The following is a 14,883-nucleotide window of genomic DNA, read 5'->3' as shown; positions in this document are numbered from 1 at the left end:
TGGGCAGAGCCCAGCTCTCTACCTGCCTTCTCTACCCCCTCCACATTATTTATTTAATAATTTTTCTTTTTTTTAATAAATATGTTTTGATGTCCTACCATGTGCCAGGAACAGGAGGGCTTGGCATAGGTGGGGCCACCAGCCCAGAACCAAGCATTAGGTTATAGGGTGAATGGGCCCTACCTACATTGCCCCACCCAGAGCCTTGAGGTCTGTCCACCCCCAAGCAGACAGTGGTTGCAATAGCTGTGAGTCCTGGGGCAGGGGAGGGTTCCTGACGCCCGGCCTGGGATGCTGAGGGGACACTGCCCTATGCAGGGCCCTCTTCTGAAGGCCTAGTCCTGACCAGGGGCCTCTGTCTGGCTCTGTTGGAGGCCGAAAGATAGAGAAGATCAGAGGAGACAAGAGACAGAGGGAGCAAGAACAAGGGAAGAGGGCAGGGTACACAACAGAGGAGGGAAGGAAAAAAAAGCAAGGAGCCCCCAGTGAGGGGGAAGCCTGGTGTGCATAGAAGAAAGAAGTAGAGGAGGCCCTCACAGCCCAGGCCCTGAGTCCAGGTGAAGAGGTGGGGCAGGCAGATAAACTGATCACCCCACTCTCCTTCTCCTCCTCCTCCTCCTCCAGCCTTGGGGCAAGGCCCAGGGCTATTTTTAGTGGGAACTGAATTTAGCTGTTCCCTCGGAAATTCCTCACCCTCCCCAGGCTACGCCCCCGCTGGCCTTGGGGAGAAGCCTGGAAGCTCTAGTCCAGTCTGGAGGAGAAAGGAGGGCTCAGGAGCAGCCAGGAGTTAGAAGGGGACTTAGGCATCTCATGAGGAAACTGAGGCTCAGATCAGGCTCCAAATATGAGTTACTATTCTCGCTACAGCCCCTGCCCTATTCTCCTCCAGGAAGGCCTCCAGGCCTGCAGGGCTACAGAACAGCACTTATCTTAGGGTCTAAGGTACAAATATCATGAGACTTTGTCTTGAAATATAGGACCCACTGCTAGCAAGACTGCCTGCCTGTCCACCTACCAGTTACTCTAACCCCAGCTCCAGAGAGCCTGTGTGGGTAGTCCAGAGCTCTCCTGGGCTCTGCCAGATCTGAGACTCCCGCCTCCCAGATGGGGAGACTGAGGCCAAGCAACTTGTCTTGGGTCATAGCCAGTGTGGACTAAAGAGAGGTTCTACAGAAAGTAACCTCACAGGGAGATCTGATCATAAACTCCCAACTGGGCAGGCAGGTAGTTATGCCCCAGGCCTACAACTTGTTCAGTGAAAGATTTTTAATCCAGCCCTGTCCATTGTTCTTATGCATCTAGGTTAACACACCTTTGAAATGCCAGAAGTAATACCCCTCAAAGGAGGCATTAACTCTCAAGAGAGCACATAATCTTGTTGACGGTCCTGTAATCCAATCCCTGCCTTGCTTTCTCCCACCTGCATGTAATCTTCTTTACGGTCTCTCTCCTTCATTTCGAATGGGTAAAAGAAACTGCAAAACTTATTCTCTGGAGCATTTGAGATCTTACACCCTGGGATATGTTCTCAGTTTGGCTCAAGAAAACTCTTATAAAACTTCTCTAAGGTTTGAGTGTTTCTTACGTTGACATCAGCAAGGCAGCACAGGCCTGCTCCTTCTCTCCCCTACTTGCCCCCTACCCAGGCTGCTCCCAGAAGGGCTGGATTAGGGCTGTAGCCTGGAGCTCTACTGTTCTCTGGTGACCCCACTGAGAAGCAGGGCACTTCCACTGGAGCAGGAGGGACTGAAGTTAGACAAGAAGTACATAGGGCACAGAGGCAGGGACCTGAGCTGGCTCAGAGCTCCCTCACCCTTCCAGAGATGCCGAGGAAAGTTCTGCCTTGAGGCACGGGGATGACTCAGACGACCCTGCATCCTGTCCCAATGTCTCATTCTCTAACTCAAATAAGGTAGGTGGGCCCCACTCCCCCATCCCCAGTTCCTGATAGAGCCCCTGAGCCTCAGTTTAAACCATCAGATTTTACCTCCGAATGATCTCTCTAGTAAGTCTTTTTCTCTCCATCCTCACATCACCTGTTCCCCTCAGCTCAGGTTTCTCAGCTCCCTGGCCCCTCCAATCACCACCCACAACCAGAGGATGCTTTCTAATGTGCCCATCTGGCATTGCTCTTCCTCAGTTGCTAACTTTCCATGGCTTCCCACTGCCCACAGGACAAAGCCCCGGCCACTTAACTTGGCATTCGAGGTCTTCAACCTGGCTCCTACACACAGAGCCTCTTTCTGTGTGCTCTGGTTAGAGACCTCCCTACTCTCTAGGCCTCAGACATACATTGAGGCTCTTCTTTCCTGTCTGGCTCTGCCTAATTCCCTCAAATGTCATGTGACCCATGTCACCTCCCCTCTCAAGAACTCCCAGTGGCCCCTTAAACCCCCAGTCCAAGTGTGGACCTGGAGCAACAGCAGGGAGGTGCTCAGGGCAGAATGTTAGGCCTGGTCTACTACTGTGTGGCCTTGGGCAAGACCCCTCCCCTTACTGGGCCTCAGTTGCCTCTCCGAATAATGCAAGGTGAGGGGTGGTTAGAAGACACAGCCTGTTTATAAGGGTCTTTCAAGGTAGACTATTTTGTCACTCAAGGCTCTGCCCTCTCCCCTGTTCCCTATCCTGCCAAGAGGTTGGATATCTCACCCCCAGGCTCCACCACAGGGAAACAGGAGAGGGAGAACAGAGAGGAACCAGGAGTGAGATCTCAGTGATATAGGCAGCTAGGATTTTTGAAAGATGGAGTCAGTAGGATTTTTGGGGGGAGGTGGGTCCCTTCTCGCGCTTCCGCCCCTTCCCTTCCACATCTGCTCCTCGACCTCTAGTGCCCCGTCCTGGGAAAGGACTGGATGTTTGTTCAAGGGGGTTGGGGGGAGGGGTCTCAGCAGTCCCAGGAGGCGAGGCTATGGGGCTGGCTGGCAGCCAGGACCCCGGGCCTCCCTTCCTCCTGCTCCATGCTGCTTGGGAGCAGGGCCTGCTCACCCCTTGGGAACCAATAAACAGGAAACAGACACCAACCTGGCACTTGCTCCTTCAGCTCGGCCCCCTCATCACAGTCCCCCCTACCTTGCCTCTCCCCGGGCCCAGAATCTCCAAATCAAAAACTAAAGATCTCAAGTGCATGATCAACATCAAGCTAAGAGGTATACTCCTGGAAAAAAAACAAAAAAACAAAACTGAAAATCCATCTTGAAACCATGAGAGTCTACATTCTGAACTGGCAATCTCAAAAGCATACACTTTAAAGTGGCCACATTTCTGAGAGCTTCTAGACCTGGGGTCATGGGCTGGGGACTGCACAAGCATTATTTCTTTGACCCTCACAATCACTCTTAGTATCCCCATGTTACCGAGCAGGAAACTGAGGTTAAGAACTGAGGTGCAATGACTTGTTAGGTATCACTGAGTGAATGAGTCAGAGTCAAGTCTGCCCCCAAAGTCCACTAGGTACACAGAACTTCAGACTCCCTTCCTTGGAGGAGACTGAGCCCTGCTTCATGGTCTGGTTCCAATGGGTCTGGAGCTCTGACCCAGAAAGGGCTTCACCTCTGCTGCACCTCCCAGGTTGGGGCTGGTGGTAACAAAAGGAGGGAGGAGCTAGAGAGAGGAGCAAGTGCAGTGGGCACCTGGATCCACCCAATTAATTGCACAGTCCCTCTCTCTCTGCCCATCTCCAAAGGCCCAGGATGCTAGGCCACCAATCTTACCCAGGTATAGCCAGGACTCTACCTACCCTCCTGTCCACAGCTTTGTCCTCTGCTTCAGGGTTGGAAAGAGATGCCAAGAATCCAAGCATCTTGGAGTCAATGTCTCCCAGAATGTTAGAATCTTCACATCTTAGCATCTCAGTCATAAGGGAAGGAACTAACATTTCTTGAACACTTACTATGTGCCAAGCCCTCTTGGCATTATTTCATTTAATTTTAATAATAACCCTTGGTGAAGTAAGGGGCTAATGCACCCATTTTATGGACTCAGAGGAGTCCGTAAATGCTTGCCTTGAGTCCTGAAGCCAGCCTGGGGAGAGAAGGGATTTCTGCCGTTCTCCTTAACCTCTATGTGGCACCCTCCACGTGACACCTCCTAGACATGAAGGGACCTAATAGGTCCTCTGATCCAACAGCACCAGGGTCACCAATTCTGGAAAACCCCCACAGCTTCTGGAGGGGGGTCATGGATACCCCATTGAGAACTTAAATACCCTGGCTCCCAGACAGGGGACCAGGGGGCTCCTCTCCATCTGCCCCTGAGGTCCACCTGAAATAGCCAGCAGAGACATTGCTGCCACCCCCTCCCCCGACCCCCACCTTCCCGCTTTGCTTTGGCTCTAAACTCTATTGCCAATTGCTCTTCTTGGGAGCTGCTTCATCCTAATTTTTAGTCAGCAAACCCAGGGCCAGCTACCCCTAGAAACAAAGCCTTTCCACAAGAGACCCACTGGCTATTCTGTCCTTTTCCCACCAGGCCAGGGCTCAGCCACCATCTGGACCCTACCCACTTCAGAGGACTAGGACCCTCATTGAAAGCTCCTGGCAAGCAGGGATGATGTCCAAGCTTTTCCTGTGTGTCCCCGGTGCCCAATCAAAGGGCTCAAGAATTGACTGCTGAATGAATGATGAATGACCAATGAACACGGAAAGAAATGAATGCAAGATAAATGCAATAGGCTGGAATTTTCAGGCTCAGCCCTATGACCAGCACCTACCAGAGATGCTGGATTGCAGGAGCTGACAGCCTGGCCCCTCTGCCTACCTGTGGTAGTCAGAATAATGGCCCCCAAAGATGTCCACATCCTAATCTCCAGAACCTGTGTATGTTAGCTTACATGGCAAAAGGGACTTTGCAGATGTGACTAAGGATTTTTGAGATGGAAAGATTATCCTGGATGATCCAAGTGGGCCCAAAGTAATCATAAGGATTCTTACAAGAAGGAGGCAGGAGGTTTGGTGAGATTTGAACATGCTATGTTGCTGGCTTTGAAGATGGAGGAAGGGGACAAGAACCAAGAAGTTCTAGCAGCCACCAGAAGCCAGATAAGACAAGGGAACTGGTTTTCCCCTAAAGCTTCCTGAAGGAATGCCATCCTATTAACACCTTAATTTTAGCCTAGGGAAACCCATTTCTGACCTCCAGAACTGTAAGATAACATTTGTATTGTTTTAAGTTACTAAAATTATAGTAATTTGCTATAGCAACAATAGGAAACAAATATACCACCCATCTGCCAGCCTAAACTGTGGAATCAGCTCGGGTCCCTTCCACCTCAGGTTCTCTCTCTCTCTCTCTCTCTTTCTCTCCGCCCCCCCCCGCCACCCCTGCCCTCTCCCTCTTTCTCTCTCTCTCTCTCCCTCTGTCCAGGGAGAGTCTCAGAGCCCTGTGATTTCCTCAAGCCCCAGAGGAAGTTTTAGCATACTGGCAACAGCAGCATCACACCACTTCTGGGGACAAGTCCCAGAGTGAGCCCCATAGTCTGCCACAAGTGTGGGGAGAGGCCCCGGGCGTCTGTGCGTGTGTCGGGGTGGAGCAGCAGCTAGTGGTAGGGGAAAGGGCCCTGGGAGCCAGACCTGGGTGAGTCCCGGCCCCACTCTAAGCCTCACTCTCAATGGCCTAATGGGGCTGAGTCCCCACCTGCCAGCAGTTCAGTCTACAAGTCAGAATTTTACTCAGGAGAGCTGCTGCCTCTCCAAGCAGCTCTGGGAGATTTTATCCTGGTGCCTAAGAGCATGGACTCTGAGATCTGAGAGGGGAAGGGACTTATTTAAGGCTACACAGCAGGAAAGTAGAGAGGCTAAGGCTGGAATCGAGGTCTCCTGACCCTACTGCAGACCTCCCTGTGCTACACCAGGTCATCCCCAGTAACCCTACAGCTACTGGAGGGGAGCTGTGGACACCCCTCTCGGGGCTCAGATACCCTGGCTTGGGCCCTAGGCCCCTGCATATCATGGGCTGGAGCTCACCACTGCTCAGGTCCCGGCAGCCTGGCAGTCTTCCTCTGCCTCTGTCCACCCCTGGAATGCCACAGAGGCCTGAGAGTGGAAGTGGACGGTGGTGACTCCCATCGGGGAACATCGGCTCCAATAAACTCCTACTTCCCAGGGGACCCAAGGCCCCTGTTTCGGGGCCTGCCAGCAAGGCGCCAGGCTGCCTGGGCACAATTCCCAGTAAGTACGCCAGGGCTGCGAGCCTTTCTGGGAAACATGGGCTCCCTCTTCCCCCACCCTACCACCCCATCCTTGCCAACTCTGCTCAGTAGGAACTCTGTGGGGCCGATGTACGGTCTGGGTGTCAGGACACCTGGGGCCAAATCCCATATTTGAGCCAAGGGGCCTTGTGCAACCTCTGCCCCCTCTGGACCTGCTTCTTCACCCGTATATTGGGGCCATGGCAATGCCCACCTAGCTGGAAAACCAGAAGGGAGAGACAAGGCTACCTGGGGTACTGTGAGCTCTGTCCTAGGGGACATGCAAGCTGGAGCTAATGGATGTCACGGTGCCTACAGAGGAGACACCAATGGGCTATGGCACTGTCACCATCTTCAGTGGGGCAGCTCTACCCTCCCAGCCTTGAAGCCAAGCCATCGTGGGTCTTCAGGGGGCAGCCAGTGCAGCCTACAGCCCCAGTCTTCCCTGGGGGCTTTGTTGATCTTCTCCCTCCCCCCCATCCTCAGCTACCCCCTGCCCACACACACTGCCCAGACATGGGAGCTGCAGTAGCTACATGTTCATCCTGAATGCTAGAGTCCAGGCCCTTGCAAAGCCCTCCGGGTTGCAGCACAAACCCACCACTCAACCGCCTCTGCCCCGGCCCAAGCCACCATCAGCTCCTGCCCACATTATTTTATTCCAGTGGCCTCCTGATGGGCCTCCCTTCTTCCATGCTGGACTTTCAATCTACCCCCAGAGAGGAGCCAGAGAAGACCTGTGAAAGGTCACTGCTCTACTCAGAAACTGCCAACAGTGCCTGCCCCATCTTACCACATGTAAACGCTGAAGATCTCCTGTTGGCCTATGAGATCTACCTTGCTGATCCCAACCCATTTCCACCCTCCCTTACCTCTCTGACCTCATTTCCTACTTTGCTCCATCCGCACAGTCCTCTTGACAATTTCTCAAACACACCTCTACCTCAGGGCCTTTGCACTTGCTGTTCTCTGCTCAGTACACCCTCCCCCCATATAGTTATCTACCTTGCTCCTTTATTTCCTCCAGGCCCTGCTCCATTCTCATCTCCTCAGAGAGGCTTTCTCAAACCTCTAGATCTAAAACAGTCATTATCAGGCTTTTTTTTTTTTTTGCTTCCAGTCCCTCTCTGACACATAATGTATCCATTTACAGACAGGTCTCCTTGCTAGCCTGAAAGCTCCATGAGGTCAGGCCTTTGTTTTGTTGGCTGCTGTATCCCCAGCACCTATAAGAGAGCCTGACTTGTCTAGGGGCTCAGTATTTGTTAAAGAGATGAATATATTGCCTTATCAAGGGTCACCCAAGACTCTAAAACAAACTCCAATTGCACGCAATCCGCCATGTTCTTTCCCATCTCCTAGTCTCTGCTCATGCTGTGCCCTCCTCCTAGAACTCCTCCTTCTCTTCAGTTTTCAAGGCCAAGCCCCAGGCAGAGCTGTGTCCAGGAAGCCTCCCCCACTGGCCCTGGGGCCAGTCCCTCAACATCAGACAACCCCTTCAATCTGCTTCTAGATTCTGAAAGCTCTAAGTGTTTTGGTTCCCCAGGCAGCCTGGGGGTGCCTCCTCCTGCCACTGTGGGGCAGCGTGTATAGCCTGAGGGATCACAGATAGAAGGAAGGAAAGCAGGAGGAGCAAGTCCCTGCACTGGGATGTGGGCTGGGGACAGGATTAGCAGCAGCCTCCCAGCCTCCCAAACCCAGCTGGTCCCAGAAATGTGGGGCTGGAAAATGTCAGAATCAACTCTGGTCCATCCCCCAACTCTTCCCTGCTAGGGGGGACCCATTCCTGGGCCACACACCCCCCTCAACTAGTCCAGGATTCTTAAGAAGGAGACGGGGGGACAGGGAATAAATAGAGGAAAGGGACAGCTTTGTCCCTGTCCTCCCCCTTCCCACCCTCTTCCTGCTGGGTGACAAGACATTTAATTATAGATATTTGGTACCACTCAGAATCCAAATGTCCTTACTGCCTCCCCTCCAAGAACCAGTTTCCATGGAAAAATCATAGCAAAGAGCCAAGGAGAAAAAGGAGAGAACCCCTATCCCTGTGGGTTCCCTGCCAAGGGGAGACAGAGAGAAGAAAGGTGACAGGAGCTGCAGCCCAGTCCTTCCTCAGCAAGGCAGGGAGCTAGCTGGGCATGCTGGGAGATTGGGGCCATGTCTGCTGGGGCCAGGGGTGGGGGTGGGTGGGGACGACACCAGGTTTTGGTGCTTGGGCCTGGCTCTGCCCTACCTTACTATGTGACCTCAGACTTAGCACTCTCTTTTCTGAGTTTCAAAGTTCTTCCCACTCCAATCCCAGGCCCGGTGAATTAAATAACCACCATGAAGGTATTCAGACTGTTAGGGGTGTGCAAGTGATGCCCCCATCTGCCCTCCCCCCACCCTCTCCCACAACTCTGTCCCTGTACTCAGATAGCTGGCCAATCCCACTGAAAAACAGGGACCCCTTGGGCCCTTTCACCTCTAAGACATTGATGTTCTAGGATTCAGTGGGAATCTAACAGTCTGCAATTCTAAGAATTCAGCATTGTAAGATTCCCACAGCTTTAACATTTGAAGACTAAAACATTCAGTGTCTGGCATACAGACAGCACTTAATAAAATGTTAGCCACTGCTACCGCTATTCCAATATGCTAAAGTTCTGTGAGTTGATCCATCTGGTTCTAAGACACCAGTCACTTCCTGTTTCTGGGTGACAGTTGTCGTCACACCTGTCAAATGGGTGTCAGGTGTCTGAGGGCAGTAGGTTGGACCATAAGACTCTACTTTAAGGCCAAGGTGGGGGAAGACTTGGAGTGAAGAGTGCTGATCATCCAGGCTACTGTGGGCCTAAGTGGAAATGCCAAGGGGCATGGGAGGGGCAGGGAGGCTCCCACGGCCACCAGGAGCTATTCCTTATTCCCTGGGCTCCTAGTTCCTTACAGCTGTTGCACAGACTGCCTTTCTCTCCCAGCCACACCCCGACTCCTATTTCCCTTGACCACCCTGCAGGCTGAGTCCTTCCTATAGAGCCTTAAGGACCAGGCAGTCTAACCTCCCACTGTACGGATGGCAAAACCAAGGCCCAAGATGACTGTCCATGTTTCAGAGTGGGTCAGAGAATGAATGATCCAGGCATGGTACCGAGGCCCCCTGCTCCCAAAAATGGGCAACACCACGCAGAGGGCAAATATGAACTCAACTTGGAGAGACCTGATTTTGAAGGACTCCCTGCAGCCTGGGCCCCCTGTGACTTCAGGGCTGCTCCTGGCTGCGATCACACTGGTTTCTGCCCCATTAGAAAAGTGTGACAGCCTCTTCTCTTCCCTTCTTTTTCTGGAGCCCACAGCACACCATCTCCACCCACAGCCCAGGAAGCGTGACTAGAGCCCCAGTCTGAAACAAGGGAACATTGTCTCAACCATGGAGGCCAGCAGGAGGGGGTAGACAGCTGCTCCCCATCTTCCTAGAGCCAGAAAAAAAGAGACAGACAGCAGGAGAGATGCAGGCTAGCAGATGAGAGAACTTCCAAGCTTTATGATGGGGTAGGGAATTAGGGGACGGGGAATCTCTTTTGAGTCAATTAAGTCCACCAGTTTACACTGAGGCCGGAAGTGCCCAGCCCTGTGCTCAGAAACCGGTAGGGGCAGGGAGGACAGGCTGGGGCTGGTCACTAGAAGCAGCTAGGACAGTGGAGCCTGTTTTTTTCCCTCTCTCTAGCCCCCAGGGAGGGAGTGCTCACACCAGCCACTCACTGTACAAGAGCCTGCTAGGCAGTGACCATTACACCCGTTACAGAAGGAGAAAGGTGAGGCAAAGAGCAGGGATGTGACTGATCCTAGGCCACACAAGGATCTGAAGCTCAAACCCTGCTCTTCTATCATAGACTCACTAGTTCTCTCCCCTAAGGGGTCAGAGGGGACACTAAGTTGTGCCTGGAAAGGTGAGAGGACTGGAATAGGCAAAGGCTTGGAGGCACAGAGAGCCTCTGTTGAAGGCATGGAGAAGCTTGTGTTATGGGCAGATGTGTCCCACCACATAGCCTCCTGAGGGGGCAGAGGGGCCCTAAGCTTCTCCCTAAGATCAAAAGAGACAGGGGAAGAATGTGACAGGAAGTACACCAGGAACCAATTCTGCAAAAATTCCCACCTCCTCACTGAGTCTCAATGCCTCTTCTTAGGAGCAGGCTCCCCTCCTCAGTCTCCTGAGTCCCTTGGTTCACCCCTGCCCTCCCCCCTAATTTAGTCTTCAAGGCTCCCAGAGGAAATAATTATATGGGAAAGGCAGCTGGGAAGGGGCCCCTGGAAGGAGCTGCCCCTGCTTTCACCCTCCCCCACCTCCATGTTCCAAAGACAACAGGCACTGCGATTAGGGGCACCTGAGCTGCCCTACAAGGCTCTCAGGAGGAAAGACAGGCCCTAAATCTCCCCTATGCCCACTCCCTGCCTGCTGATTCTGCAGTCTCTGTGAGAGACACTAGAGCCAGGACCATGGGGAACTAGAGACAAGGAGAGAAAAACAAAGAGAGAGGATTCAAAGGGGGCTTGAGAGGCTGGGAACCGGGAATGACCAAATTAGTCCAGGGTTTAGGGTTTCCAGGCTCCTCACTCAGTCAGGGAACACAGTGCAGGCCATGACTGAAATTACACGGGCCATCCCAGCACTAGGCCCAGAACCCAGAGCCTTGAATCTAGCTTCCAACTCAGATACCAGGGCATCAAGCCACCTAGAACCCATCTGAACCTATAGCTAAAACTCCAGGGATGGCTGAAGCCGGAAGGCAGAGGTGGAGGCTGTAGGAAGAGAGTCTTCAGGGACTGGGGTCTGGCAGAGGAAGGAGGAAGCATCTCAAGAGTCAGCAAGAAGGGGTTGGGATGAGATGAAAGTGAGCAGCAGCATGGGGGATAGTGCCTCCACCGTGACCCACGGAGGCAACCCTGACTGTAGGGGCCAGAACTATTCCCAACCTCACAAGGCTGCTGCTGTCTGCTGAGCTCCAGTAGCCCCCTCTGTGACTCTCCCATCCCCAGAGGCCCCCATTCTAATCTGAAGAGGCTCTGGCAGACCTCAGGACCCAAGAGTGCTCCAACTCTAACCCACACACTCCCCCCGCCAAATTTGCACAGCACCAGCTGGAGACACAGGCACCACCTTTTCCACAACCCCCCTGACTTTACAATGGGGAGGCTGAATCACAGAGAAAAGACCAGGGCCACCAATATATTTTATGGATCCCTCTGTGCTACTCTATAAAGCATTGCCTTGTACCTCTCCAATTTGCCCAGGGACAGACCCACATTTTTTGATCTGCCACAGGAAAGCCACATGAGGAAGGGCAAACTCATGTCCACTGTGGGCCCCCAAGCCCAAACATCATGCAAGAGTTCTGGCCAATAGGGCGGCAAGGCCCTTCAGAAAGTTCCAACACCCTCCCATCTCCTTGTGTATTTAAAACAAAGAACCAGATAGTAATCTCTAAAACCAGTCCCTGAGAAACAGCTAAAGGATGAGATTAGAACCCTGTATAATTATCTCCTAGAACACCTTGGAGCAGGTAAGAAACTTTGACATTAGCATCAGCAGAAACCTGAAGCCCCTGGGGCCTGAATAGATAGAGCCGAGGAAGAGGAGTTAAGGGGTCGCCACACCCCTGTGGTACCCTGTGTCAATACTCTTAAAACTGCCTAGGCACGTCCACGACCAGATAAGCACCTTCAGACCTGGGTACCTGCCCAGTGAGCACTCTTAAAAGGCTCCTGTGGAAGTCAGTGCCCAAAGTCCTCCCTCAGCCCCACCCCAAAGGCCCCCCCACAAAAGACTCACCACCTGTGGCTTGCTGCAGCACTTGCTTGCTGAGGCAGGCTCATCTGGAGCCCTGGCTGTCTCGGGGGGCTTGGCCTCGGTAGAGGGCGGTACAACCACTGGAGTCAAGCAGGGCATATCCACTGGCACTGGCACAGGCACCTCACCAGAGTGGAGAGTCAGCATGTACTGCTTAGTGACATCCTCGAGTGACGGTGCCTGCAATTTGGGGTGGGCTTTGGCAGGGAAGCCCATGGGCTCTGGCACAGCCACAGGGGGGCCAACAGAAGTCGGTGGCTCAGGCACCACAATAGGCGTGAAGGTGGCAGGCACACTGGCATGACGAACATGTTTGGAGGAGGATCGGGCCTGAGACAGGCTGTTAGTCTGATCCTGATTGCCTTCCTCCCTCTGTAGCTCCTGATGGCTGCTCCGGGCTGGGCGCTTCTTGGAACCACGGCGGACGAGCCGTGGGGACAGAACATCAGCTAGTTTAGAGTCAAGGTGGAAATCACGTTGGGCACTGGGGGAGGCAGGCAGGGCTTCAGGTAGGGCCCTCTCAGACTGTGCCCGGCCCCTGGCAGGAATGGGCTCTTCTGTTTCTGCCCGCTGCTCTGCAAGGATGGGCTCACTGCTGGATGGAGGCAGCATGGGCTCGACCTCTCGGATGGGCTCCCCTCCAGGGCCCTCGAATCCAGGCCCTGCCAGCTCTCCACGACGGCTGGGGTCACTCAGAGATTTCTTCTTGGGGGCTTTGCCAGCAACCCTGTCATCCACCACACGCCCCAAGGCACCAGGCCCCTGAACAATGCTCTGAATGACCTCCTGGTATCCTTTGCTTTCTTCACTACCCACAGAACAGTCACTGTGGCCGCTGGTCAAGCCTTCATCCACAGTTGGGGCTGCTGGAAGCCCCATTTTGGGGCTCAGCGAGCCCAGGAGGTTGCTATCTACGGAGAACCCAGAGGGCTCCTCAGAGGTGGCAGTCCGGTGGCGCTGTGGAATTGGGTCACTCAGAGACCGGTAGGCCTCACCTGCCTCCCCATTGCTCAGTTCAGTCCCACCAGGGCCTGAAGGTGGGACTTTTCGTCTCCTGCGGAGGGCACCTGGTGTGGGAGGGGTATCAGGGGACACCAGGGACCACCCTCCCAGACTATCTTCGGCCCCAGGGAATTGGTTGGTCTGGGCCGAGGATGAGTTAAGGGGTCGCCACGCCCCTGTAGTACCCAGGTTGCAAAAGGCTGAAATAGGAGGCTCAGGGTCTGCCCCAATGCCCTCATCTGTCAGGCTGGACTCAGGGCCAGAGAGTTCCTCCTGGGATCGTTGCCTTCGGGTCATATCCCCTGCCCAGTCAGGGCTTCCAGTGGGGACATCACTTCCATCATCCTGCTGGGCACCCATGCGCTGGATCTTCTCAAAAACCTGACGGGCCTCTTGCACATACTGATCCTGGACAACGAGGGGCAGTGGGTCCTCCTCGGCACCTGGGCCTGCCAGCAGGAGCTCAGAGGAGCTGGGCTTCAGGGCACTGGTTCGGGGTAGGCGGCGAGCCATGGGCTTCTCAGAGCAGGTAAAGGACTTTGCCCTTCGCAGGGTGGCTGTCAAGTCCTTGAGTGTGGGGCGGGTGCCAGGTGCTGCTGGGGCTGAGGGGGTCACAGGCCCAAGTTGCCCCACCAGACCACCTGCTGATAGTGAGTCTCTGCCATCTAAGGGGCCACTCTCAAGGTCCCCAGGGCGCACGCCAGGCTTTCGGACCCTCAGCTCTGAAAGGTCTGAACGCAGGAAACTAAGCAACGTCAGTGTTTCCGAGGCAATGTCTGGATTTGACAAGGATTTTCGTTGCCCACTCTTGTCCAACTCTGATCCTCCATCCCTCAATGCCCTCGTGGTGCCCACAGGTCCCTTGGTGCGGGTTCGAACCTGGGGCCTTAGGAGGAGCCCTTCTCCAGCTCCAAAGCTAGGGGAGCGATACACACCCCAGCCTCCAGAACCCCGACTGGCCCAAGGATCCTCATCCTTGAGGGTCTCTGTGCTGGAATAACGGCTGCTTCCACGGGAGCCTGATGGGCTGGCCAAATAGGCGGGAAAGCTCACCTTTGCCACGCGGTAAGCTCCCCCCACGGTGTCTGACAAGGGCCGAAGTCCCTCCTGGGGACCTGGTACACAGGGAGGTGAGCCAGTACCCCATTCCCGGGGTCCCTCCTCACTAGGGGCTCTTGGAGATGTTGGAGGCTCCGGGCTCCTGGCTCCCCCAGCCAAGTCCATGCTGCCCAGATTTAACCCATAACTGTCTGGCCTGCAGTCCTTATCCACGAGGAAGCTTCCAGGCCTGGGCCCCAGCCTCCCTCCCCAGCGGTGACCGCCCTCACCGTCCTGGTCCTCTTCACTGCCCGAGGAGAGGCCGCCGTGGTAGGCCGGACTCTGCGCCCCAGGCTGAGGCGGTGGGCCCTCCTCTTCCTCCTCGCTGGAGCTGGCAGCTCGGCTGCGGCTGACAGGATAGGAGGCAATGGAGGAGGAGGAGGAGCAGGAGGCCCGGGCCCCGGCCTGCGGTTGGGAGAAGCTATGCCAAGAATGTAAACCATCCGCCGGACGCTGCGCCCGCTCCTGTTGTTGCTGCTGCTGCTGCTGCCGCCGCCTCCTCCCCTCGCCATTGATTGAGCATGCAGGTGCCAGAAACTTCACAAAGGGCTTTGCCATTCATCCACGCGGCACCCTCCGGGCTGGGCGTCCCCGAGGCCTCAGAGTCGGCACTGGGCCGCCTGGAGCCTGGGCCACCGAAGAGCTTGCGCATCTCGGTGACGCTGGGCCAGGCCCCGCGCGCGGCGCCCTCGGCCGCTTCCTCCGCGGCTCCGGGGGAGACGCCCCCGTCCCGGGCCGCAGCGGAGTCGTCGTCCCGACGCGGCGCGTCGAAGCG

General features: G+C 54.8%; 1 protein-coding gene across 1 annotated transcript in view; it reads right to left on the bottom strand.

Annotated features, from left to right (window-relative positions):
- ARHGEF17 (Rho guanine nucleotide exchange factor 17) overlaps window positions 1–14,883 on the bottom strand; it is a 56,423-nt gene that overhangs the window by 40,880 nt on the left and 660 nt on the right. Inside the window, 2 exon segments of the mRNA XM_025042535.1 lie at window positions 11,991–14,667; window positions 14,669–14,883. The exon segment at window positions 14,669–14,883 is cut by the window's right edge and continues 177 nt beyond it. Coding sequence (XP_024898303.1) covers window positions 11,991–14,667; window positions 14,669–14,883 — 2,892 coding nt within the window.

This window comes from Pteropus alecto, unplaced genomic scaffold (genome assembly GCF_000325575.1).
Source record: "Pteropus alecto unplaced genomic scaffold, ASM32557v1 scaffold7, whole genome shotgun sequence".
Taxonomy (NCBI): Eukaryota; Metazoa; Chordata; class Mammalia; order Chiroptera; family Pteropodidae; genus Pteropus; species Pteropus alecto.
Note: the sequence above shows the minus strand (reverse complement) of the source record. Positions and strands in the feature narration are given on the sequence as shown.